The sequence below is a fragment of the Geotrypetes seraphini genome, chromosome 10 (genome assembly GCF_902459505.1).
Source record: "Geotrypetes seraphini chromosome 10, aGeoSer1.1, whole genome shotgun sequence".
Taxonomy (NCBI): Eukaryota; Metazoa; Chordata; class Amphibia; order Gymnophiona; family Dermophiidae; genus Geotrypetes; species Geotrypetes seraphini.
This window is the reverse complement of record NC_047093.1, coordinates 26,694,283-26,719,838: the sequence shown is the minus strand read 5'-3', so window position 1 is coordinate 26,719,838 and position 25,556 is coordinate 26,694,283. Positions and strand designations below refer to the sequence as shown.

The following is a 25,556-nucleotide window of genomic DNA, read 5'->3' as shown; positions in this document are numbered from 1 at the left end:
GACGAAGGCATCCCCGGATGCTGAAACTGGGATCCTAGTCTGGACTTTTTACGATAGTGTGACTTTTTACTCTTTCTTTTGGTTGTTTGTGGCTATCTGAATGACAAAGTTCTGCTTCCCCCCTCCTCCAACTCAGTATTCCAAAACAACTTTAAAATCATTCCTTCTGACAGAGACTGCTGTGAAAAGCTGATTCAGTGGCAGAGGCCAGACTATTTTCAGGAAAGAAGAGGCAGATATTAAGGGGCCGATTTTCAAAAAAGAAAACTGTCTAAAAGACGGCATAAACCAGCATTTGGATGTTTTAATCATCAAAATACCCAAGAGCCAATTTTCAAAACCGACGTTTTAGATGTCTTTCAGGTCATCTTCCCTCCAGCGCGTCTAAATCTTAAGATCCTTAGGCCTTAGGACTTGGACGTCTTGCAAGGATAATGAAACCTTTGTGAAGACATCTAGGGCGTCATTTAGATATTCAGAGTTAGACTTGTTTTAAAAGGGCCAAAAAGGTACTCAAACTGACCCGATGACCACTGGATGCATGAAGGCTTCAGCCCCCCCCCCCCCAAAAAAAAAAAAAAAAAAACGTGGGGAAAAAACCAGTACATACCAGCCTCTATGGCAGCTGCAGATATTATGGAAAATTCTAGTAAAGCAACAAGCATGTGCCTGGAATAGCCTGGTGGGCAGGGCATTGTAGTGAACCACAGATGGGAATCCATATCGAACCCTACCCATTTTGTTTATGGTGGAAAGTGCGAGCTCACCCAGAACCTACTGTATTGCCATATAAATGACACCTGCAGCCACAAGGGCTATTGGGGTAGTAGACAGGTGTGGGTAGTATGGTTTGGTGGAGTTTTGGAGGGCTCATGATGAAATGTGTACCTGGCACCCTTTATGTGAAGTTCACAGAAGTGGCCCCTGCTGTTTGACCAGTCCATTAAAATGCTGAGCCCCTTGTTTTGGATGTTTTGATTTTCAAAAATGGCTAAAAAAGATAGATGTCTTAAGGGCCAGAACATTTAGAAGAGTCATTTTCAGGGGGGTAAAAAAAAGGATAGACATCTTTGCCATTTCAACAATGGTCAATTTCCCGACTCGCCTTGTGGAGGTCCTTACAGAAACATCCAAAGTTGGACTCAGACATCCTAGCAAAAATGCCCTATCACGTCTCTATGTACGCATGTGTGTCGGAACCTGGCTCAATACTTGTACCTGGATTTTGCTTCCTAAGGCTGGGGAGGCTACAGCGACAGCAGTTGCTACGCCAGTTAGAAGGATAGGGTCCTAGTCACTATACAACGATAAGTTATTGGCTGAATTTGGGTTGCAGACATAACCAGGATCCTCTGTGGGGCCTTGACATAAGACGCTTAGGGTTAGATTCTGGAAACGGTGCCTACAAAAATGACATCGGCTGTATGGTAAACACACGTAGGTGCTGTTACCAGAACTGTGGCTTACACTTCTCCCTCCGTATTCGCGGTTTCAGCAATCACGGTTTTGATTATCCGCGGTTTTTAGCTTGCTGGCTCCTCCTCCCCAATGACATCAGCTTGCATAGAAATCGCTGAATCCAAGCGTTTACAGAGAAAATCTCTGATTCCCGGCACTTTCTTCACCGTGTTTCGCCTCTCCTTCAGGAACAGGCCAGGCCTCCCACGATGTTATTTGCAGTTTCATCATATTCACAATGGTTTTTAACAGAAAACAGCGAATAACATATGAAAAAGTTATTCGCAGGTCTGTTAATCCCTTATCACAGCGAATACGGACGAAGAAGTGTATGTCTATCCTAGATACTGCTAATGGTGGCCAAGGTTCCGCAGGCCTACATCTATATTTGACCAGAGTCGTGTCCGACTTCAGTGCCGGGCAAAATGGTGGAAACAATTATAAAAAAATAAAACTGCGGAACACATAAACCAGGGATGTCAAAGTCCCTCCTCGAGGGCCACAATCCAGTCGAGTTTTCAGGATTTCCCCAATGAATATGCATGAGATCTATTAGCATACAATGAAAGCAGTGCATGCAAACAGATCTCATGCATATTCATTGGGGAAATTCTGAAAACCTGACTGGATTGTGGCCCTCAAAGAGGGACTTTGATACCCCGGACGCAGACAGAGCTTAGAACTGGGAAAAGACCTCAAACACCTAAGTGTTTGAAAGACTCGCTTATAAAAACACTTGGATGAAGTTTGAACATCATCACTGGTCAATAAAACCTGGTAATTTTTCATACCTTTTTTTTATGTGACTTTTAGCTCAAATTTTTATGTATGTGCCAAACATTTAACTTGTGCAGGCATTGTGTTAGCAGTATTGAAATAAATGTGTGTTCATTTTCAAGATGCTTTCGTTGTTTCTATATATTAATTTCAACCTTTAAATTCAATATGAATGGATTGAAGTCTGTTTCTACTGCATTGTTCTATAGTACACCTCTTACTGCTCTGTTGTTCTGCCTGACTGCACGCTGCTGCTTAGCTGCTCAATTGACAATGCGATGAAACCTTCCATCCAATGTGCGGCAGTGGCCAAAAAAGCAAGCAGGATGCTAGGAATTATTAAAAAAGGATGGTTAACAAGACTAAGAATGTTATAATGCCTCTGTATTGCTCCATGGTGCGACCTCACCTGGAGTATTGTGTTCAATTCTGGTCTCTTTATCTCAAGAAAGCACAGTTACTTACCATAACAGGTGTTATCCAGGGACAGCAGGCAGATATTCTCTACATGTGGGTGACGTCATCCACGGAGCCCTGTCGCGGACAGCTTTTCAAGCAAACTTGATTGAAGATCTTAAAGTTTGCTAGTGCTGCACCGCGCATGTGTGTGCTTCCCACTCCACTAGAGGGCGCGTCTCCTCAACGTGGTCCTCAGCCAACCCGGGAAGGAGGGAGGGTTGCGAGAATATCTGCCTGTTGTCACTGGATAACACCCGTTATGGTAAGTAACTGTGCTTTATCCCAGGACAAGCAAGCAGCATATTCTCTACATGTGGGTGACCTCCAAGCTAACCAGAATGGGACGGTGGGAGAGTTGGCAATTTAAGAGAACAGATTACACAAAACCGACTGGCCGAACTGGCCGTCGCGTCTGGAAAAAGTATCCAGACAGTAGTGAGAGGTGAATGTATGAACCGAGGACCAAGTGGCGGCCTTGCAGATCTCAATAGGCGTGGATCTGAGGAAAGCGACAGTTGCCACCATCGCTTGGACTTTGTGCCCCGTGACCCGACCCTGCAGCGGGAGACCAGCCTGAGCGTAGCAGAAAGAAATACAAGCAGCTAACCAGTTGCTAACCAATTGGGATCAAAAGATATGAAGAGTTGGGGAGCCGTCCGATGAGAATGGGTGAGTTGGAGGTAAAAAGCCAAAGCCCTCTTACAGTCAAGTCTGTGAAGTGCCACCTCTCCAGGATGAGAATAGGGCTTAGGAAAAAACACCGGAAGAACAATGGATTGGTTGAGGTGGAAATCCGAAACCACCTTAGGCAAGAACTTAGGATGAGTACAAAGGACCACCTTGTCATGATGAAAACAGTAAAAGGCGGGTCCGCAACCAGAGTTTGCAGCTCACTGACTCTGCGAGCAGACATGAGGGCAATCAGGAACACGACCTTCCAAGTAAGATATTTCAGATGAGCCTTATCAGTGGGATCAAATGGAGGTTTCATCAATTGAGCCAGAACCACATTAAGATCCCGAACCACTGGTGGAAGCTTGAGTGGAGGATGGACATTGAAGAGGCCCTTCATAAATCGGGAATCCACCAGATGGACCGAGAGCAGCTTCCCTTCAAGTGGCTGATGAAAGGCAGCAATCGCACTGAGGTGGACTCAAATAGATGTTGACTTGAGACCAGATCGAGACAAGTGTAACAGATAATCCCGCACAGAAGACAAGGAGGCAGACAGTGGCTCCATGCGATGCGTTGCACACCACGCAGCAAATCTAGTCCATTTCTGGGATTAGCATTGACGATTGGAACTCTTCCGAGAGGCCTCGAAAACATCCTTCACCGACTGAAACTGAAGGAGGGAGTCACCTGGAGAGGAACCAAGCTGTTAAGTGTAGAGACTGCAGATTGGGATGTAACAGCGAACCTTGACTCCGAGACAGCAGAGAAGGAAACACAGGCATAAGCAGAGGCTCCCTGACACTGAGCCATGGTTGTCTGGGCCACCGAGGAGCTATCAAAATCATGGTTGCGTGAACCGACTTGAGCTGGACGAGATTCTTCAGAATCAGAGGAAATGGAGGGTACGCGTATAGGAACTGGTCCGTCCAATCCAGAAGGAAAGCATCCGCCTCGAGACGATCCGGGGAGTAAATCCTGGAGCAGAAGCGAGGCAACTTGTGGTTGAGGGGGGGAAGCGAACAGATCTATCTGGGGAGTCCCCCATCGAGCAAACACCTGACGCAGAGTGGAGGAATGGAGCAACCACTTGTGTGGATGGAGAAGGTGGCTCAATTTGTCCGCCAGGCAGTTCTGCCGTACCTGGATGTAGACCGCTCAAAGGAAGATGTTGTGACGTATCTCCCACTCCCAGAGCCGAAGAGCTTCCCGGCAAAGAGACAGGGATCCTGTACCCCCTTGCTTGTTCACATAATACATCACCACCTGGTTGTCCATTCGCATCAGGACCATGCGATCCTGAAGCAAATGCTGAAAGGCTACCAAGGCATTGAAGATAGCCTGAAACTCCAGCAGGTTGATGTGGCAGCGATGGTCGGCGCTGGACCAAAGACCCTGAATACAGAGGCCGTCGAGGTGGGCCCCCCAAGCATACACGGAGGAGTCCGTTGTCAGGACCTTCTGCGGTGGGGGCGTGTGGAAGAGAAAACCGCTGGAAAAATTGGAAGAGAGTATCCACCAGCGGAGTGATCACTTTAAGGAAGGAGTCACTGCAATGTGTTGAGAGGTGGGATCCCGGTCCTGTCTCCACTGGGATGCCAGGGTCCATTGAGGAACTCAGAGGTGAAGTCTGGCAAAAGGAATCACATGAACGTTAGAGGCCATGTGCCCCAGTAGAATCATCATATGCTTGGCCGAAACCGTTGACTGAAGGGAGACCCTCTGGCACAGGTGAACGAGGGCGTCCATATGAGGCCGAGGCAGGAAAGAGCGGAGGTGAACCGTGTCCAGCACCGCTCCTATGAACTGCAGAGACTGAGAAGGACACAACTGGGACTTGGGGAAGCCCAGACGCTGAAGGAACGTAATAATCCATTGGGTCACTGCTATAACCTCCGGCCTGGACGGTGCTTTGATGAACCAGTCGTCGAGGTATGGGAACACCTGAAGGCCCTGCAACCACAGGGCCGCCGCCACCACCACGAGGCACTTGGTGAAGACCCTCGGGGAGGAAGTGAGTCTGAACGGGAGGACCTGACACTGCAGATGAAGGTCTCCCACCTGGAAACAGAGAAATCTGCAAGAGGGTCCATGTCCACTATGCGGAGCCAGGCCAAACGACGCATAGCTATTGCAAAAGCGGTGACTCATGAAGACAGTTCAAAGGCATCATAAGTCGCCTGAAGCATATAAAGGCGAATCTGCGACAGCGTATCCTGAAGCCGGCGAAATTCGGACCGGCGATGGGCAGCCAAATTATCCTGAAAAGACGGCATGGATTTTTGATGCAATGCTTGAGATAGGATGTAAAACTGAAATTGTAATTCAGAACCCTGTTCGCCATCATCAAATTTTGGTATAGGCGCCTGCCAAACTTGTCCATAGTCCGGCCCAGCAGGACCACCGCGTAGACCTTGGAAGAGTTAGATTTCTTCAAGGAAGACTCCACAACCAAGGACTGTGGGAGAGTTGAGCCTTCTCAAATCCCTTACCGTCCGATAGTGGGATTCCATCTTGGACGGAATGGCAGGGATTGCGTACGGCGTCTCCAAATTCCGGAAGAAGGTCTGCTTTAAGACCGGATTCAAGGGGAAGCATAGGGACTCCCTTGGTGGATGAGGGAGCTCCATTTCCTCCAAATATTCCCAGGTATACCTGGATTCAGACTGGAGGTCCAGTTGAAGCGCCTTACCCATGTCCACCACAAACCTGGAGAAGGAAGAAGTCTTGCCCGCAGAATGCCCCTCGAGAGGCGAAGCCGAGCGGGACTTCGGGGCAGCAGAGAAGGAGGGAGAAGCTTCCCTTGAATACTGAGCTGGTACGTCAGTGTCCACAAGCACCGACGTCGAGGAAGCCCCGCTGAGAGATCGAGGGGGGAGTCTACCAATGCTTGCATTTAGACTGCCTGGAAGGCGAGGAACCCGGGGTCCGAGGAACAGAGACCCGGGGGGCTAGCCCCAGCGAGCCCAGGGATGAAGAAACCTTCCGATGACCTCGATGCTTCTCGGCTCGGGGACCAAGAAGGCACGGGAGGCCGTCGAGGACGAGGGTCAGACAGCACGAGGTCTGACACTTCGATGGACCTCAAGGTGCGAGGCCCCAGAGACCTACCCTGCCTAGGGGGAGAGTATCTGGGTCATTTCGCAGAACGGTGCCTCGAGGGAGAGGCATGCTTAGACCGGTGCTGCGATCGAGGTCGGGTGGCAGGAGAAGCCCGCCTCGAGGGAGCAGGCAAGGAATCACTCGAGGATAAGCGTTGAGACCGACACACCTTTCCCCAGGAGCCCTCGGTGCGATGCTCAGGTTGGTCAACGAGCGGGGTCGAAGCCGGGGCAAACTGAGCCAAAGAAGAGGAGATCTGCGAGGTTAAGATAGCCTTAAGCATGTCCTCGAACATCGGCACCAAGACCAAAGGATTTGGACGAATGGTGCAGCAGTGCGCTCCAACGAGGGCGATCTCGATGTAGAGTATTCCCTTAATGTGGAGGCACGCTTCGGAGGAGGCTGGCAGAACTGCACTCACTGCTGGGGTGGCCAGAGACTCAGAGGATGGCTTCTTCGGTAATTGAGCTGAACCTGAAGGAGGAAGAGGAGATTTACCCGCGGCAGAGGACTTCGCAGCCAGAGTCGTCGAGGCCTTCGAAGTTGAGAGAGACTTGATTGGGACCGAGGCCTTTGAGGTCGACGTCGAGACCAAGGTTGAGGTCTTGCCTGCTTCCATGCCGAAGAGCTCCGCAATCTTGGCCCATCGACGACGAAGAGCCCGAGGTTGGAGAGTGGCACAACGCGGGCAAGAGTCAGTGGGGTGGTCAAAACCCAAACAGAGGATACACCAATGGTGCGGGTCGGTAATCGAGATCACCCGACTGCACTGCGGGCACTTTTTAAACCCAGTAACAGGCTGGGACATAAGGAGGAAAAGAGGCCGCAGACACGGGGTCCCCCGGTCGCGATCGAGACAAAAAGAAGAAAGATGCGAGGCACAGCAACTTCCGACCATATTAAAACAAGAAAAGAAGCCGCGGTGCAAGAAAGGCACTTAGATTCGACGCAGAGAAGAGAGACAGAGCTTTCTGGCTTCGCGGAAAACTAAGAACCGAGGACCACGTTGAGGAGACGCGCCCTCTAGTGGAACGGGAAGGCACACGCATGCGCTTTGCAGCACTAGCAAAAGATCTTCAATCAAGTTTGCTTGAAAAGCTGTCCACGACGGGGCTCCCTGGATGACGTCACCCACATGTAGAGAATATGCTGCCTGCTTGTCCTGGGATAAAGATATATCGGCACTAGAAAAGGTTCAAAGAAGAGTGACCAAGCTGATAAAGGGGATGGAACTCCCTCTCGTATGAGGAAAGACTAAAAAGGTTAGGGTGCTTCAGCTTGGAGTGGAAAGAGTAAATGCAAATCACTTGTTCACTCTTTTCAAAAATACTAGGACTAGGGGACATGCAATGAAGCTAAGTAGTAGATTTAAAACAAACCAGAGAAAATATTTCTTCACTCAATGTGTAATTGAACTCTGGAATTTGTTGCCAGAAAATGTGGTGAAATCAGTTAGCTTAGCGTGGTTTAAAAAAGGTTTGGATAAATTTCCAAAAAGAGAAGTTCATAGGCCATTATTGATATGGCTTGGGGAAATCCACTGCTTATTCCTAGGATAAGCAGCATCGAATTTGTTTTGCTACTTGGAAATTGGGTTGGCCACTGTTGGAAACAGGATACTGGGCTTGATGGGCCTTCGGTCTGTCCCAGTATGGCAATTATGTTCCCTTTCCCTATTTATGCGAGCACAGATGGTCACTGGATTTTTTTAATAGGGGTTGTGTTTATTACAAGGGCTGTAGCATGCTGCTTTCAAATACTGACCAGCATTATTCCTTGAAATTATGATCTTTTTAAATTTTACCATATAGCAGAACATTAAAAAAATATATATATCTTTGATAGCACTTGGAAATATGCTCCACCAACTTGCTATAAAATGTTTTAAGTGTCCAAATACTTCCATTTCAAGGTGGTGTCCAATTTTCTATCCCTCCCTGAAAGGCCAGATTGGCGCCTTCAGGAACAGAGCCTGTCCCCAGACCTCCAAGCTAGGCTGTACCAAAGAAAATCAGAAGGAAAGGATGCGTCTCAGAGCATATTCACAAGCTTAAAGCGACCCTCTTGTTTGGCAGGGATGACATTGATGAAAGTTTTGTAAAGCAGGGCTCCAACAGGCAGGTGACAGATCACATTACTGGTCTCGGGGCTGTCGGGGTGGGGAACATAGACTTCCTTGGTGAAGCGGACGATCCCATCCTCCAGTGCATACAGAGTTTTTCTTCGCCCCAGTCCCACCTGAAACACAGGGTTGACAAGTCAAAGGGAACCCACGGCCTGGCACCTCCTACCCCTTAGAGCAGAATGAGTGGCTTCTTTTGAATAATGGGGGGGAAAAAGCCTCGAGTATTTGTGAATACTCAGTTCTGACTGAGTTGAAAGCCCCATGGAACTGAAGATCGGAGGGGTGGTGGAGGGGAACCACACAAACATGATGGTGTACTGAATTGTGATATTAATAAATCCAATATGTGGACTGATCTAATCCTTAAAAAATAATGAAAAAAAGAACACCCTGCAGCAGAAGCACCATCATAGCTCAGACTCTCATTTTTAAATCAAGATTCATCCCAAACTACTATATTCTCACTCAGCAATCAAACAGATCAAGGAAAGGAAAACGGATGAGACCCCTCCCGTAATTGGATGGCAGCGGATAGTGTGACAGTTTCAACGTGCTCACCTGAAAACCAGGGTGCCAGCGCATTTGGAGCTGCGTTGCCAAAATGGTCCCTGCATGAACAAAGTTACCTGCAAGAGAAAAAGAGCAAAGGCTGTGTTCAGCAACAGTCTAAAATCTGCTCAAAGATGACAAGACAGATCCAGGAAGGCCACAGCTATATTAGAAACTACAAAAAACACACATCATATCTTAAGACTCATCCAGAGCCAGCATGAACTCTTAGGAAGAGACAATTAGGGCTCTTCAACTTGGAAAACAGATGGCGGAGGGGAGATATGATCAAAGTCTACAAAATCCTGACTAGTGTATTGATTTTTTTACTGCATCGAGATTTACAAAGGCTAGAGGACACTCGAAGTTGTAGAGTAATACTTTTTAAAACCAATAGGAGAAAATATTTTTTCACTCGGAGAATAGTTAAGCTCTGGAATGCGTTGTCAGAGGATGTGGTAAGAGCAGTTAATGTAGTTGGTTTAAAAAAAGGTTTAGACAAGTTCCTGGAAGAAATGTCCATCGTCTACTGTTGAGAAACATGGGAGAAGCTACTGTTTGCCTTGGATCGGTGGCATGGAATGCTGCTACTATTTGTGTTTTTTGCCAGGTACTTGTGACTTGGTTTGGCCTCTGTGAAGACGGGATACTGGGTTAAGTGGACCATTGTTCTGATCCAGTAAGGCTATTCTTATGTAATTATCAGGAGTTTGCCCTAGCACACAAACATGCCCTTTTACCCTCCTGGGTCTCAACTAGGTATGTCCTGCCAGCCTCTGTCTTTGCTGCTACCCATCTAACGGTTGGCATACCCCAGGGTTCTGTCTTAGGACCTCTTCTCTCTCAACACCTCTTTCCTCGGTGCCCTGATCCCCTCACATGGTTTCCAGTTATCACCTATATGCTGATGACTCCCAGATCTACCTCTCTACAGCCGACATTTCACCTAAAGTTCAAGAAAAAGTCTCTGCCCGTTTGACTGACTTTGCTACCTGGATGTCCTGCCATCATCCGACGCTAAGCACGTCCAAGATTGAACTGCTCCTCTTTGCTCCTAAACCCTCTGCTCCTCCTCCTTTCTCCAGCTCGGTAAATAATTATGTCATCAATCCAGTCTCTTCTGTTTGCAACCTTGACGTAATCTTCGATTCCAACCTCTCACTTTCTACACACATCCAACAAACTGCTAAGGCCTGTCGCTTCTATCTCTACACCATCACTAAAATTCACCACTTTCTGTCTGAGCACACTACCCAAACATTTGTGCACACTCTCAGAACCTCACGTTTAGATTACTGCAATCTACTTCTAACTGGTCTCCCGCAGTGTCCCCTCTCCCCCCTGCAATCTGTGTAAAACTCTGCTGCACGACTCATCTTCTACCAACCTCACTACGCTCATGTCATCCCTCTCCTTATATCACTTCACTGGCTTCCTATCCACCTTTGCATACAGTTCAAGTTCCTATTGCTGACCTACAAGAGTGTTCATTCTGCTGCCCCTCAATATCTCTCCTCGCTTCTCTCTCCTTATATACCTCCCAGAGAACTCCATTCCTCAGATAAGTCACTCTTTGCATTACCCTTCTTCTCCTCTGCCAATTCCAGACTTCGTTCCTTTCATCTAGCTGCCCCTATGCCTGGAATAAATTGCCTTGTTTAAAAGCAGACTGAAAAACCACCTTTTTGATATAGCTTTCAACCCTATTCCTCTGCTCTCCAACCCAGCCTGCTGATTAACTGTTCCCCTTAACAGTATCCATGACATCCTGTTTGTTTGTCTTGGCTGTTTAGATTGTAAGCTCTTTGGAGCAGGGACTGTCTTCTTTGTGACTCTACAGCACTGCGTGCGTCCAGTAATGCTATAGAAATAGTTCATAATAGTAGTAGTGTGAAGAGTTTCAGTCTTTGGGAAGCAGAGCTGAGACTGTGATGTCACAATGCCTCATTCCACCAATAAGAGCCAACCTCATCAGTGATGTCACAATGGCTTGATTGTCCTGTACTCCCCTCCAGTCAGCAGATTAACCATTCCCCTTAACTGTATCCATGACATTTTGTCTTGTCTGTTTAGATTGCAAGCTCTTTCGAGCAGCGACTGGTTTCGTCTTTGCGACTGTACAGCGCTGCGTACCTCTGGAAGTGCTATAGAAATAATTAATAGTTGTAGTGTAGGATTTCTGTGGTTGATCATAAAATCACTGAATTATGCTGTAGGAACACACAGTGGTTTCCTGACACTGTGAGGAAAAGCCACCATTCATGGGAACTATAGAAATTTTTTACGTCTGTTAACAGAAAAAAAAGAAATTAAGACAGCAGAGAAATCAAATGTATCAAATACCAGCTTCATCTATAACTGGCATAACTGCTTTAAGAGCTGTAGCACAATTAACATTTATGAACCCTTATCATGTGATCACTAGACCTCCAAACTAACTGTGTTCAACACAGGTCTAATTCAAGCACAGTTTCAGTACTGTCTACCTTATCACAGCACACAGGATCATTAATCTATAAAAGCAAGAGTCAGCAGTTACCTTTACACAATGTACCACGGGTGCCAAAGGTGTTTTTTTTTTTCCATAAGCAAAAAAATGTCTCATAAATCACACCCAGTGTGGTTTATAATGTGCCAGACTTTCCATTACGATTCAGACCATGTTATTGCCGGCGCAAGCTGTCTTCTTATCATAAGGCTTCACAAACTATCTGATGAAATGTTTCACTAATAACTACTTCTTTATAATAGTTAACACATAAACTTATGTGCTCTGTGGCTGTAAAGATACAAAAAGGCCATCAAAGACTGTCTTACATTCTCTCTGTAGAAATAAAGTTATATGTAGTGTGCATGACCCTATCAATTTTTTCCACTCAACTCAAGGAAACGAGCATTAAAAAAACCACCCCATTCACCTGAAAATATGGGAAGTACAGTATTTTTATGGGCCTGTGAAAGTCCTCAAATCCAAATACATTTACTCCAGCTAGCTTTAGTTGGAGCTGGAATACTGCCATTGCCAAGGAGCCCCAACTACCTCTCTCTAAGGGGTAGTCTCCAAATGGGTTAATATTGCATATCCTCAATTACCATATTTTTTTTGCTCTATAAGATGTACCTGACCATAAGACGCACCTTATGGAGGAAAAACAAAGAAAAAAAAATAAAATTCTGAACCAAATGGTCCCACTGCCCTGCCAAGTCCCGCAAGAACCGATGGCAGCCATTCAAGCACAAAAAGCTTGCTCCTGCCTTGTGCACTGCTCTGCCTCAAGAGATGAGGACTTGGAGGCAGCCGTCCAGCGAGGAAGGGGCAGAAGTACAGAAAGCTGCTGCTGCTGATACAGCGCTGGACCGCCAGAATTAAAAAAAGGTAAGGGGGGGGGGATTTGCTCCTTAAGACGCACCTACATTTCCACCCACTTTTTTGGGGGGGAAAAATGCATCTTATGTAGCGAAAAATATGGTACCTCTCTCAAACAGGGCTATGTTTAGGGTTACCAAATTTCATGGAGCCAAAAATAAGACATGTGGCCCTGCCCCCAACGCAAACCTCCCTTTCCATGAGCTCTGGGCCACATCTGTAGGGCCTCCAAGCATGCACAGATGTGACGTGATGACATGTGCATGCGTGTGACATCATCATGACACATCCGCGCATACTTAAAGGCATTGAAGACGCAGCCCCGAGCTTGGCGCTCTTTGAAAACCTGGTCAATCAGCTGTATTTTTAAAAAAATCCATCCAATCACCCAGACAGTACTCCAGAAAGAGAACATGTCCAGGTTTTCCCGCATGTCTGGTAACTTTAGGTATGTAGAGTATGATCTCAGTCTCAAATTTACTGCTAAGGTCGCCATAGTACTTGCATTGTACCAAAGACAACTTCCTTCTGGTATTCATAAGATGTAATGTGTAGCTTCTCAATCAAGCCTATGGCACCCAATTAGCTCCTTGTGATGCAGCCTAAACTGCAGAATCAGGCACTGAGGAAAACTATAAATGACTATGTTTTTATAGCCAAGTAACTGATCATTAGGACCACAAAAATGGGTCCATAATCATGAACTTTGCAAAATACGTACAATTCACTGGGTTCTGCTAACTGGAAGGAAGGGTTGTCAGCTTAAATACAGTTTATTTAAATTTGTTTGTACAAGTTTGTGATCCCAGATAGCTACGGATTTCCCTGTTCCCTTAATCCCTCTGTGCTAGGTTGTTCAAAAGTGTGCTGCGAAGAGCTTTTGATAAATTGTACCTTCGGAAGGGTAGAGTGGAGAAGAAGGTAGGGAGAACAAGAGGGCACTCTCTAAAGTTGAAAGGGAATAGATTCCGTACAAACGTAAGGAAGTTCTTCTTCACCCAGAGAGTGGTAGAAAACTGGAATGCTCTTCCGGAGTTTTTCATAGGGGAAAACACCCTCCAGGGATTCAAAACAAAGTTAGACAAGTTCCTGCTGAACAAGGACGTATGCTGGTAGGGCTAATCTCAGTTAGGGCGCTGGTATTTGACCAAAGGGCCGCCTCGTGAGTGGACTGCTGGGCATGATGGACCACTGGTCTGACCCAGCAGCGTCAATTCTTATGTTCTTAATGCTGCACTGTGAAATACAGAGATGAATTGTGTGTGAAGAGAAGAGGCCTTCTTAATGTGCAGTCAGTGGCCCAGCGAGGGGAGAGGGTGCCCGGGTTGGTGGCACTCTGCACCCCTTACCCCCTGAGCCACACTCCCATACCTTTTTAAATCTTCCCCAGCGCAAGCTGCTCGCGCTGGCTTTCCCTCGTATGTCACTTCCTGGAACTGCAACCCAGAAGTGATTTCAGAGGGAGCCAGGCCGCATGAGCAGCAGGTTTGAGTAGTTGCTTGTGTTGATGACGATTTTAAAGAGGTATTGGGGGGGGGGGGGGGGGGGGCATAGAAGGGAGGGCATGAGCTTGGTGTGGAGGAGGGGGTAGAGAGCTGCTGGCACCCCACCCCCCTCCCTTACTTTACCACTGTGTGCTGTGCAGCTCATAAAACATTAAGAACAAGGGGAAGTGTGTACAAAGGGGATTTGGGACAGTACGTAACCCCATGCAATGTTCCAAGAACAATCCTTATGTAATGGTACATTATATCACTTTGAATGTAAAACTGTAACCCGTTCTGAGCTCTTTGGTGAGGACGGACTATAAAACCAACCAAATAGAGAAATTTTTTTTCAGATGTATGCAAGCCTTGCCTAATTACAGTATGGTATTTGTTCTTTGGTGTGTTTTATCAAGGACTGAAAGAGTTCCATTTTGCTTTAGTTCCCTTTTTCCCCAGGGAATTTTATGAATGGCCATAGAAGAGGCATGGGGCTTCATTTACCTAAGGCTATAATCACACTGCAGCTGAGTGTTTTTGGCTTCCTGAGCAGATAGTGCAACTGAAGTATGGCCTGTGGAATTTCCTGCAACAATTCTGACTGATGGTAACACCAAAAAAGCAACTCTGCAGTGGGAAATAGATCATAAGCTTCTTTTTTTTGTAATGTATTGCAGTGCCTAGGAAAGGCCACAATTTACCGTTAATACAGGGTCTCAGAGGCAAATTTGTTTAAATATCAAATGCAATTATGTATCATTGCTGAGGAAATATTTTACATGAAGGTTCGACTTTGACTGAACTGAAGTCTAAGTTTTATGTAGACATAGATACTGTACCATCAATTCTTTTATATCCATAATATTTGCCCGGACTTTTCCCTCCATGATTCTTCGAGCTGCCTCCAGACTTCTTTGATGCGCATCGTGTAGGGATTGTTGACAACTGGAAAGGAGCCAGAACTCCTTAAAGGGGGGGAAAAAACATAGCCTTATGGAAGGTCCTAATAGAAAGTCTTTAACAGCAGAATGAGATATAAAGTCCTACCAAAAATGTACTTATTTTGCAGAAAGCATCTTGCTCTGCATCAAGAGGCAATTTTAACTGCTGCAGAATAAGTGGTGAGGTTTCTTGGTTAATGGCTCATGGAATTAATGTGTTTTCTGACCCTGAACATCTCAGTCTTTCAGGAAAGTAAGAAGAAGGATCCTATTCCATAACATCCTTTGCCTTTCTTAGGGCTCCTTTTACAAAGCCACACTAGCGATTCTCGCACAGCAAATGTGATGAAGTCCATTCAATTCCTGTGGGCTTCACCACATTTGTCGCACAGGAATCACTAGCATGGCTTTGTGAAAGGAGCCCTTAGTTGGAGGATTTGTTGATAAGAGATCTTAGATTTGTTTAGCATTTCACTTGATTCGGCCTTCTTGCTTTTACTTTTGCAGGTGAAAAAGAAGTTACAAAAAAAAAGAAAAAAAGACAACTTCTCCATCATTTTGGATATTGCTATGCTAATTCTGTTAATGTGGGTTTTTCTAATTTATGGCTTTCTGGAACTGTTCAGCTTTTATGTAAAGGTCTATTTTTATACATATTTGTGTCAAAGAAAAGGGACCAAGTCTTAGAAATTGAGGGCTCCGTTTACCAAGCCGCGCTAGCGGGGTTAACGCACGTGATGTTTCATCATGCGCTAACCCCCGCACTGACCAAAAACTACCGCCTGCTCAAGAGGAGGCGGTAGCGGCTAGCGCGGCCGGCGGTTTAACGCGGATTAAACCGCTAGCACGGCTTGATAAAAGGAGCCCCGAGTTATTTATATTCCTCTTTTGAGTTGCTCCTCACTCTTAATATTTTCCCTCTGATGTGATATTGTGGTCTAAGAAAGATTTAATATTTGTTTCTCTTCTTAAAAATTTCTAAGTTTATATGATGGTTTCATTTCTGATTTGCTTGTACAAGAGATCTCTTGTGAAATTATATTAAAACTTCAATAAATAAAGAAAAAAAAAGAAATTGAGTTATTCAGCTGGCTAGATAATCAAGAAGATGTCGATTCAAATGCAACAAACCACATCTTTCTATTATTTCATTAACAAAAATTTTTAGTTATAAATAGAACTTAACTGAGATTGTTGCCTCATTTCTCAAGTAAGCATGTGCAGTAAGGCTTGGTACCTTTTCTTACATTGCGACACTTTTAACAACAGTATTATATGTAGATCATTAACTTTTTTTTTTTAAGTTGCTTTTACCTCTCAATAAAAAAAACCTGTTAAAACATAACAAAACGTTAAGAAATATAAACATTGCATAACAGTTCACCATTGGCAGAATAGCTTTCTAACACCATCATGCCCTGGTGCACCTGCCTGACTTGTATTTAAGGACACAAGAATAGCCATACCGGTCAGACCAATGGTCCAGCTAGTCCAGTATCCTGTTTCCAACAGTTGCCAATCTAGATCCATAACTTCCAACAATTAAAACAAAAAAGATTAGAAGGGTGGGCAGTATTGACCCTCATACAGCACTATTCTTTTCTTTTTTTTTTAATCTCTGGGCAACAGCCATTCCAAAAATTAAAGGTATCAAGGTTCTGAATCGGGACAGAAAGGAAGTTCAAAAAAAGGTTTTAATTTTCTAACACAATTTTTGTAAGTTCTATCATTTCTTACTGTGCTGACAAATATGTAGTAGTACACAAGCTAGAAAGCTTACCAAGCATTTTTCAGATATTTATTTACAATACTTATCTGCCACTTTCAACCAAACTTAACTAAAGGCAATTATTAAAAAAAAAAAAAAAAAAAAAAGGTACAGGCAAAAATCATATGGTGGGCTTTTACAAAGTTGCACTGCAGAGCTACCCATAAGAACAGAATGGATGGTTTGGCATTTAGCATGAACTGCTGTTCTAAAGCGCACCTTTGTAAAAGAACTCAATCACTGGGAGCATACTGTTCTATGCTTACTTTGAGAGTGATGGAAGCAAGAGCATGTCACAGTGGAAAAAAAAAAAATCCCTCAGCATTTCCTGATGCACATAGGGGGAGAGTGTGGTGCAGTGGTTAAAGCTACAGCCTCAGCACTCTGAGGTTGTGGGTTCAAACCTACACTGCTCCTTGTGACCCTGGGCAAGTCACGTAATCCCCCCATTGCCCCAAGTACATTAGATAGATTGTGAGCCCGCCAGGGTAGACAGGGAAAAATGCTTGAGTACCTGCATAAATACATATAAACCGTTCTGAGCTCCCCTGGGAGAATGGTATAGAAAACTGAATGAGTATATAAATATGCTAGTGTCAAAAAATCACCACGGGAGCCTTTTATTAAGGCACGCTAGCCGTTTTAGCGCGCGCTAAATGCTAACGCGTCCATTATATTAAGGCACGCTAGCCGTTTTAGCGCGCGCTAAATGCTAACGCGTCCATTATAGTCTATGGACACGTTAGTGTGCGCTAATATTTAGCGTGCATTAAAACAGCTAGCGCGCCTTAGTAAAAGGAATCCCCCCCATGTGTCCTAAGTTGTGTCCTTCCTACAGGTATCCTAGTTACTATAAGGCTCCATAAAAAGGAGGACAGATTGAGACATCTGGGTTTTACTTTCATTGATTTCCAATAAAAGTAAAACCTGGATGTCTCTATCCATCGTCTTACCCCCATTGCTTTCAATGGAATTAAAATTCAGATATCTTTATTTATTTATTTAGATTTTTTTATCCCATCCTCCCAGTAGCTCAGAACGGTTTACAAGTAAAAATTCACAATGGAGTGAATTGGACATACAAGATTATACAGTAGATTTAAATACTTGGACATATGAGACTGTGCAGCAGTGTAAATATAGGGATTATACAGCAAATTAAGAACAGTAGTTTAAATATAAGTAGTTTAGTTTAGATACAAATTATTTGATTAATCCGTCATTTTAGCAGAGAAGATAAATATCTTCTTGTCTAGATATTAAGTTCTACCAAATCTGGGTACTGGCTCATTCTTATGTATGTGTACAGCGCTGCGTACGTCTGCAACTAGGAAGCTAGAAGTGGTATCTTCTTGGCCCCCTGCCTAATCCTCCCATCAGTTTTACAAAAACATATCGCAGGAGACCTAAATCCCTAAAATATTTCTTGGTTTATAAAGATTTCAGCCTTCTTCAAAACCAACACGACTCCTCCACATTTACTTTTAACGTAATACAAGTCCCTCCATTAACCCACCCCCGTCTCGACAACTACCAATCACCGCTTCAGAAAGAGAGTTGACATGCGGCAGCAGCCAATCAGACTGTCAGGATAAGGCGGGGCTACTAAACAAGAACGAGGCTAGGAACGCTGGCGCCCACAGCTCTTGCCAACCTTGAATCGCTTCTTGGGCCTGTCGATTTGTTGTTCCAGGAGTTTCTAATTTCATTATGCCGTTGCTCTCTACCCTTCTGTAAAGCAATTGCATAAACATAAAATACAAGGAGCTCATTACCGAGGCAAACAGGAAGCCTCAAGGCTGTAGCCACCGACCTCAGCGACGCCATCTTTCTCCCTCCCACCGCCTCACGTTTCTTTTCTTCCCTTTTCCGGAAGAGGTGGGACTTCCGATAAAGGTGACGCAAGGGTAGGGGAAAACGCGGGGAGTTTGAAAATTACATGGGGAGAAAATACGAACCGATGGTAGAAATAGTTCTCAATTCAACGGTGCCCGTCTCTGAAGAACTAGGATAAGGGTGGGTGGGGGAGCGCTTCTACTTTGGAGGGTGGAGGCCTGGGGGGGTATAGCCCCCACCCCAAGTGTCAAGTGCTGCCTTGGACGACGATTCATCTTGGCCAACTCAGTGATGAAACTGTCATACTGAATCGTCCTAGTAGACCCTATTGAAATGATCCCGGTTAATTCAGAAAATAAATAGAAGGCAGACTAGTGTTGATGTCATGGCCATTAATTCAAATAATGGAGAATCAGCCATTTTACTGTTACATTAAAAAAAAAAAATCCACTTTTTACCTCGGCTTAGTAAGAAGACCTCTAAATGTAGAATACAGGTAGAAGAAACGGAAGTTGATGGGAATAAGAGTACAAGATTTTCTTTGTACCAAGGGGGAAAACCCCCCTTTTGAATGTAAGTCCTCTAGTGACAGAAAGGGGCAGTTTATCAAATCCCTTTTTTTTTAAATAACAGGGTTTTAGTTCATAGGGTGGGTTAAATTGAATATTTTATTGCTATGTTTTTCAGCATAGGTGAGTTGGATTCAGAGAAACCAGCCAATGAATTTACAGAGTATACATCCAAGCTCCAGTGATAGTGAGGATGAAGAGCACGCTTCCAAGCTCCAGCGACAGTGAGGATGAAGAGCTTCCTAAATTCACCTTCCTTCAGCACTTGAGCAGAAGAACTTGCCCACTGATTGTGCTGGAAAGTTCTGACTCTGAAACTTCCTGCTGTTCTTCTGGTGGTGCTAGTCAGGAGCAGCCCAGAGCTATCCCATGTGAGAAGAGACTTGCCATGATTAGTAGCGAGGAGGAGGAACAGATTGTATGCCTCACAGAGAGGCTGAAGGGTAGGTTTATGACTTCTAGCAGTGACACAAAACTGTCTGTGTCACAGCAACCCAGCAGCAAAGCTTCTGTATCCAGTGATGGAAGTGTTGGACTTGGCACTGACAGCTACCTGTCAATGCAAGCCCAGCAAGTATGGCAGGCAACTGCATTCCCATCGGGGGAGACACTGGACTATGACGGTGTCACTGGGGTGTCCATGTCAAAACCATTGCACGAGCCTCTTGTGGGTCAGCTGGAGCATCCAGGCAGCACTGGTGATGCACATGAGGTGGAAGCAGACCCTACAGTGCCCCCTCCACAGAAAAAAGTGAAGCAGAATCAGGGGATGGAGCGAGCTCAGCAAGAAGCACTATGGAAGAAGAGAGCACAGGAAGGACTGCAGACTAATAACAGAAAGTCATTCCAGGAGCAGGAAAAAGCAAGGAGGGCAGTGCTGGCACGAGCAGTGAAAGCACAGAGGCCTGAGGAATGCCTGAAACACATCCAGGTGCTCATCGATCCAGGTACTAACTGAGGCCTTGGGCACTGAGCCCATGGCAGTACTATGGTGCTGGTAGATATTGTGAGTGGTATCTTGCATGCATATAATAAACCTATTAGACCAGCATGACTTCTGGTGCAGTTAAAGAATGTGCCCATAATCTTTTGGCATGGGGGACAGTGGTTTCTGGTAGATTGTCTTTTTGTTTTATACTTTTTGAAGCTTATCTTTAGCTATTTTGGCAGGAATACAATTTCTGCAGGAACACCAGAGCAAAGGACTCCTTATCACATAAATTTAAAGAAATTGTTTCCCGAACTATAGGCTCTGTAGTAAATTACTATTCCTTTTCAGTTGGTTATTTGGGATGGAGAGGGTATTTTTCTCTCTGAGTTCCAGCTTAATCAGAACTGGTCTATACCAAGGCTGATATCATGAACAACAGTCTTGGTTGGGTAACTACATTAGCGGAGCCATGCTGTCTTATGGCGCTTTCCGAAAAGAAATTAAGACAGTACTATTTGATAAATTTATCTCTTAATTTGAGGTTTTATTCTTAACATAATAATTTTACTGTATTAACATAAATATTTTTATTGTCTTTTTAGTTAATATGCTGTATTTTTACCATTAATATTTTGTATTTCGCTGATTGTCCAGTTTTTTTCTCTTTTGTGTAAACCGCCTAGAATTCTTTTGATTGAGGCGGTATAGAAAAATAAAGTTATGTTATGTTATCTTTATTTGGCATTGTTGCTCAGAAGCAACATGTGTCTTCTATGGCTCTTATGGGAGATCTGCTTCTCCAAATGCCTGTTACTTGGCACTATTGCTCTCGTTCAACATCAAGTTACATAAACCAGCTTGTTTCACCATCTGCCAATTAAAGGGTTAATTTGCAAATACACCATGTCCTGTGCAGCATTTTTACCACTTTCCCTTTTTATCTTGCCCAGTCGTCAAAGTGCCAGTCCTGGGCCAGAGATCATAGATCAGGACTTCATATAGAAGCTAGCCTGTTTACACCCTGAATCTTGCCACTAGGTGCCGTGGCTCATCTTTTCATTCCTTATGCTGTGAACATCATCTCCATAACGTTCCTGTTATTTCTGTTGATACAGTGGGTATAGCACAGCCCTTTAAGGGCACCTTTATATGAGTAGTAATGTTTGATCATATTCCCAATACACACACTTTGTTGGGGGGGGGAGGGGTCATTTTTGTTTGCGTTTGCACTGTGACAATGGTATGATACCTTCATGGAGCTCTTAGGACATAACAGTGGTTTAATGGCACTGTATGTGCCCAGGCTGAACCCATGTATGATAGTAGCAAAAATGATTGAATAGCTATCTTTATATAAGTAATATGAGTAATAAAAACGTCTTTACTCTGTGAAGAAATGTAGCTCCTATTGAAATAGGTATTAGGATCCTTGAGAGGGATATGTTTAAAGGAAGCTGAGTCTGCAACCTGTTAAGTTCTGTGGGACTTAACCTTTCACCCTTTTATAAGAATACTAGTGTTTTAGCCCATTACATTAACAGGTGCTAGTAAAGCCTCCTTCCCTCACATGTCCCCTATTTTCAGCCCCAGCTCTAAACCCATTTTTACCCCCCCCAGCCCTCTTCTCCCATCTGTTACCTTTCAGCCCGAGTCCCCTTTTCTCACTAGCAGCATTTCTCTCCCCACTCCTCTTCCCTGCTCCCCCTGTCCCTCTTCCCTACTCCCCCTGTCCCTCTTCCCTACTCTGCCAAAAAACAGAAATGTGCAGCCACCCCTGGATAAGATGATTAACATACCTTTTGTAAAAGAGACTTCCACATTGCTGCTAATATTCAGATGCCTGAGCTCTTGAGAGGACAGAGCATGGCTTACTTGTGGTTTCTTCCCCCTCCCCCGTTGCCAAGTCGCTGCTAATATTCAGATCCCTGAGCTGCTAATATTCAGATGCCATCTCTCTGTCTTGCAGCAGGCTTGCCGGCTCCAGCCAGCCAAAGTTCATTTTTTAGTTCAAAGCCGACGCTGTGTCTCCTCTCTCGATCCCGCCAGAGTCAGAAGTCTTCTCCGACTCTGGTGAGGTTCGATAGAGGAGCTGCAGCAGCAGCTTTGAACTAAAAAAAATGAACTTTGTCTGGCCGGAGCCGGCAAACCCGCCACGAGACAGAGAGATGCGTGGTAAGCGTGCATGCGCACTCTGCCGGCCACGGAACTACAGATCAGACAACAAGAGTGCGCATGCGTGCTTAGCGTTTTATTATAGTAGATAGGCCCAAATTCTGTACCCGGCGCGTAATGTTAGGCACCTATTTTGGGGGTGCTCCTCTAGATAGGCGCTTATCTAAATTGATTAACAAGCTCAGTTAAGTTTTTTAATCAGCAGTAATTGAAACTTAGGCGCCTATCAAGAAAGAGCGATTCTGCAACAAGGCTCCTCTAAAAATGTAGGCGTCCTTCAAAAAAAATAGGCGCTATGCACGGGTGTGGCTATGTGTTTGGCGCCTTGTTGCAGAATCGCTGCTCTTGAGTGTGATTAAGCACTCAGCTGGGTGCCTAACTGGCCTATTTATTGGGCGCCTCCAAAATAGCTACCACTCAACGTGATTCATTAAACAGCACCCAATTTTACTTGAATTGCGTTGAACAGTGCCTAATTCGGATTTGTCCTATAGTTACATTACATTACATTACATTAATGACTTCTATTCCGCCTGTACCTTGCAGTTCTAAGCGGATTACATCAAAAGATAACTGGACATTTCCAGGATGAGGGATACAATTAAAGACATTGGGCCTAATACAACAAGAAGATAAGAACATAAGAAGTTGCCTCCGCTGAGGCAGACCAGAGGTCCATCTCGCCCAGCGGTCCGCTCACGCGGCGGGCCATCAGGCCCACTGCCTGAGCAGTGGTCCCTAGCTCTATAACCTTTCTCTACTCCTATTCCTATACTTACCTCTACTCCTATCCCTACAACCCATATCTACACCTATCTATACCCCTCAATCCCTTTGTCCTCTAGGAACCTATCCAAACCTTCTTTGAAGCCCTGTACAGTGCTCCTGTCTACCACGGCCTCTGGAAGCACATTCCATGTATCCACCACCCTCTGGGTGAAAAAGAACTTCCTAGCGTTTGTTCTAAACCTGTCCCCTTTCAGCTAGACGTTTCCAGGAAGATGAATACAATTAAAAGCGTTAGGTCTGAAACAATTTTGAAGGGAAGATACTGGGAGGGGGAGAGAGGGGAAAAGAAAAAGGGGTTAGTACATTTGGATGAATTTCTTAAATAGCAGTGTTTTGATTTCTTTTCGGAAAGCTTTGATGTCAGTTGATGCTGTCAGTAAGTTGGTGATTGAGGGGTCCAATTTAGCTCCAATTTAGTTCCTAACTGAGGTTGGTCTTTAGTATACTCTTCAAAGTCCTTACAAGAGACGACTGAGAGAGATGATTGATTGATTTATTCAATTTTCTATACCATTCTTCCAAGGGAGCTCAGTACGGTTTATATGAATTTATTCAGGTTCTCAAGCATTTTTTCCTGTCTGTCCTGGTGGGCTCACAATCTGTCTAATGTACCTGGAGGGACTGACTGGCTTGTGCAGGGTCACAAGGAGCAGTGTGGGTTTGAACACACAACCTCAGAGTGCTGAGGCTGTACCTTTACCCACTGCGCCACACTCTCCCCTTTGAAGTCTACAAAATCCTGAGTGGTGCAGAACGGGTACAAATGGATCTTTTTTTTTTTTTACTCCATCAAATATTACAAAGACTAGGGGGACACTCGACGAAGTTACAGGGAAATACTGTTAAAACCAGCTGATAAATCCCTCCTATTTGTGCCCTTCTCTTCAATTGCCAACTCCAGACTCCGTCCCTTCTACCTTGCTGTGCCATATGCTTGGAACAAGCTGCCTGAATCCCTATGGTGGACTCCATCTCTGGCAGTGTTAAAGGCCCAGTTAAAAGCCCACCTCTTTGAGAGTGCTTTCGACCCCTAACTCCTCTCACCTCGGGGAATGCATTGCCAGAGGATTTGGTAGGAGCGGTTAACATAGCTGGTTTTAAAAAAAGTTTGGACAAGTTCTTGGAGGATAAGTCCATAGTCTAGTTTTGAGATAGACATGGGGGAAGCCACTGCTTGCCCTGGAATGGTAGCATGGAATGCTGCTACCTTTTAGGATTCTGGAATCTTGCAACTGTTTGAGATTCAGCTTGGAATGTTGCTACTATTTGGGGTTCTGGGATGTTGCTACTATTTGGGTTTTTGTCATGTACTCGTGACTTGGATTGGCCATTGTAAAGACAGGATATTGGGATAGATAGACCATTGGTCTGACCCAGTATGACTAGTCTTATGTTCACTGTGAACACACAGGCCCTGATTCTGTATAGGACGCCCGGGAGAGGTGTCCTATTCAGAATCGGGCCTACACTAAACCCCAATTTTGGACCAATCAGGCCTTAGGCATAGCGGGTCCGCCCATCCCCACTAAGTCTAAGGCCTGATTGGCCCAGGCGCCTAGAGCCTGGGCCAATCAGGCCTTAGATTAAGTGGGGATGGGCGGACCCGCTATGCCTAAGGCCTGATTGGTCCAGGCTTCTAGAGCCTGGGCCAATCAGGCCTTAGGCTTCGGAAGGATGGGCCGGGAAGGGGCGGGCCCGCCTCATTTTGACGAGGCGGGCCTGCCGGCTGGACGGGCAATACCCGTCTGGCCAACAAGAAAAGGTTAGTTTGGTGGGGGGGAGGTTTGGGGGCTGTTAGCGCGGGGGGGTGATGCGGAGGGGGTGCGTCTTCCGGCAGGAGGAATTGGGCACCCTCCTGCCGGTAATCGGTAGTGTCGGGGGGGCGGCAGGAGGGTTTGGGCACCCTCCTGCCAGCGATCGGTAGTGTCGGGGGGGCATTTTCTGGCAGGAGGGTTTGGGCACCCTCCTGCCGGCAATTGGACAGGCGGCCGCGGCCCGCTATACTTATAGCGGCAGAGAGATCCCTTGCCGCAATAAGTATAGCGGCCGCATCTTCTTACAATGTAGACCAGCATTTTGTTGGCCTACATTGTAAGTGTCTCTTCCTCTACTAGGGAGACGCGTAGGGCCGCCTAGGTTCGCCTAAGGCCCTTAGGCGAACTTAGGCGTCTTGCGGGCCTCCCTAGGCTCCCGGAGGCGCCTTCAATATAGGCGGCCTGCCTGGGGAGCATTTTTTTAAAAAAAATGCATCCCGATTGGCTGATTAGACAGCTGTAGGACGCCTACAGCTGCCTAAAATCGGGATGTACTTTGTAGAATCAGGGTCACAGTGTCCATATTCAAGCTGGGCTTTTAACACCTGGTTCTTCCAGCAGGGCTTTTAAGAGCTCAACTTGAGCAATGAAACATGTTTGTCTCAGGAGAATGTCCCTTCTCCTTCACTCTGTTAGTAGTTTGATATATTATAAACTGCTTTAATGTCCATTGGTACAATAGCGGTTTTATTGGTGTAACAGCAGTTTAGTAAGTGTACTGTTAAAACATTAAACAATTAAGA

The 25,556-nt window shown here is 45.4% G+C and overlaps 2 protein-coding genes across 8 annotated transcripts in view; one reads left to right on the top strand and one right to left on the bottom strand.

Moving 5' to 3' along the window:
* Window positions 1-8,158: 8,158 nt before the first annotated feature.
* On the bottom strand, window positions 8,159-18,633 carry MRPL27 (mitochondrial ribosomal protein L27). Of its 2 annotated transcripts, none has more exons than XM_033961999.1 (4): window positions 18,478-18,633; window positions 14,833-14,958; window positions 9,152-9,219; window positions 8,159-8,706 (listed from the first exon to the last, which is right to left on the bottom strand). In XM_033961999.1, the coding sequence occupies exons 1-4, from the start codon at window positions 18,527-18,529 to the stop codon at window positions 8,500-8,502; spliced, it is 453 nt and encodes a 150-aa protein (XP_033817890.1). In that variant the 5' UTR covers window positions 18,530-18,633; the 3' UTR covers window positions 8,159-8,499. The 2 variants fall into 2 exon arrangements, with proteins under 2 accessions (XP_033817890.1, XP_033817889.1); XM_033961998.1 differs by having other exon boundaries at window positions 18,357-18,488.
* The window catches only part of EME1 (essential meiotic structure-specific endonuclease 1), a 20,625-nt gene continuing 13,367 nt past the window's right edge, over window positions 18,299-25,556 (top strand). Inside the window, exons 1-2 of one of the 6 annotated variants that reach the window (XM_033961994.1) lie at window positions 18,299-18,580; window positions 19,226-20,054. In XM_033961994.1, the coding sequence (XP_033817885.1) occupies window positions 19,301-20,054 (754 nt within the window). In that variant the 5' untranslated portion in view covers window positions 18,299-18,580; window positions 19,226-19,300. Of the gene's footprint in view, window positions 18,723-18,745; window positions 19,112-19,225; window positions 20,055-25,556 lie in introns of those variants that run through there. The other 5 variants (XM_033961993.1, XM_033961992.1, XM_033961991.1 and 2 more) reach the window with 5 other exon arrangements.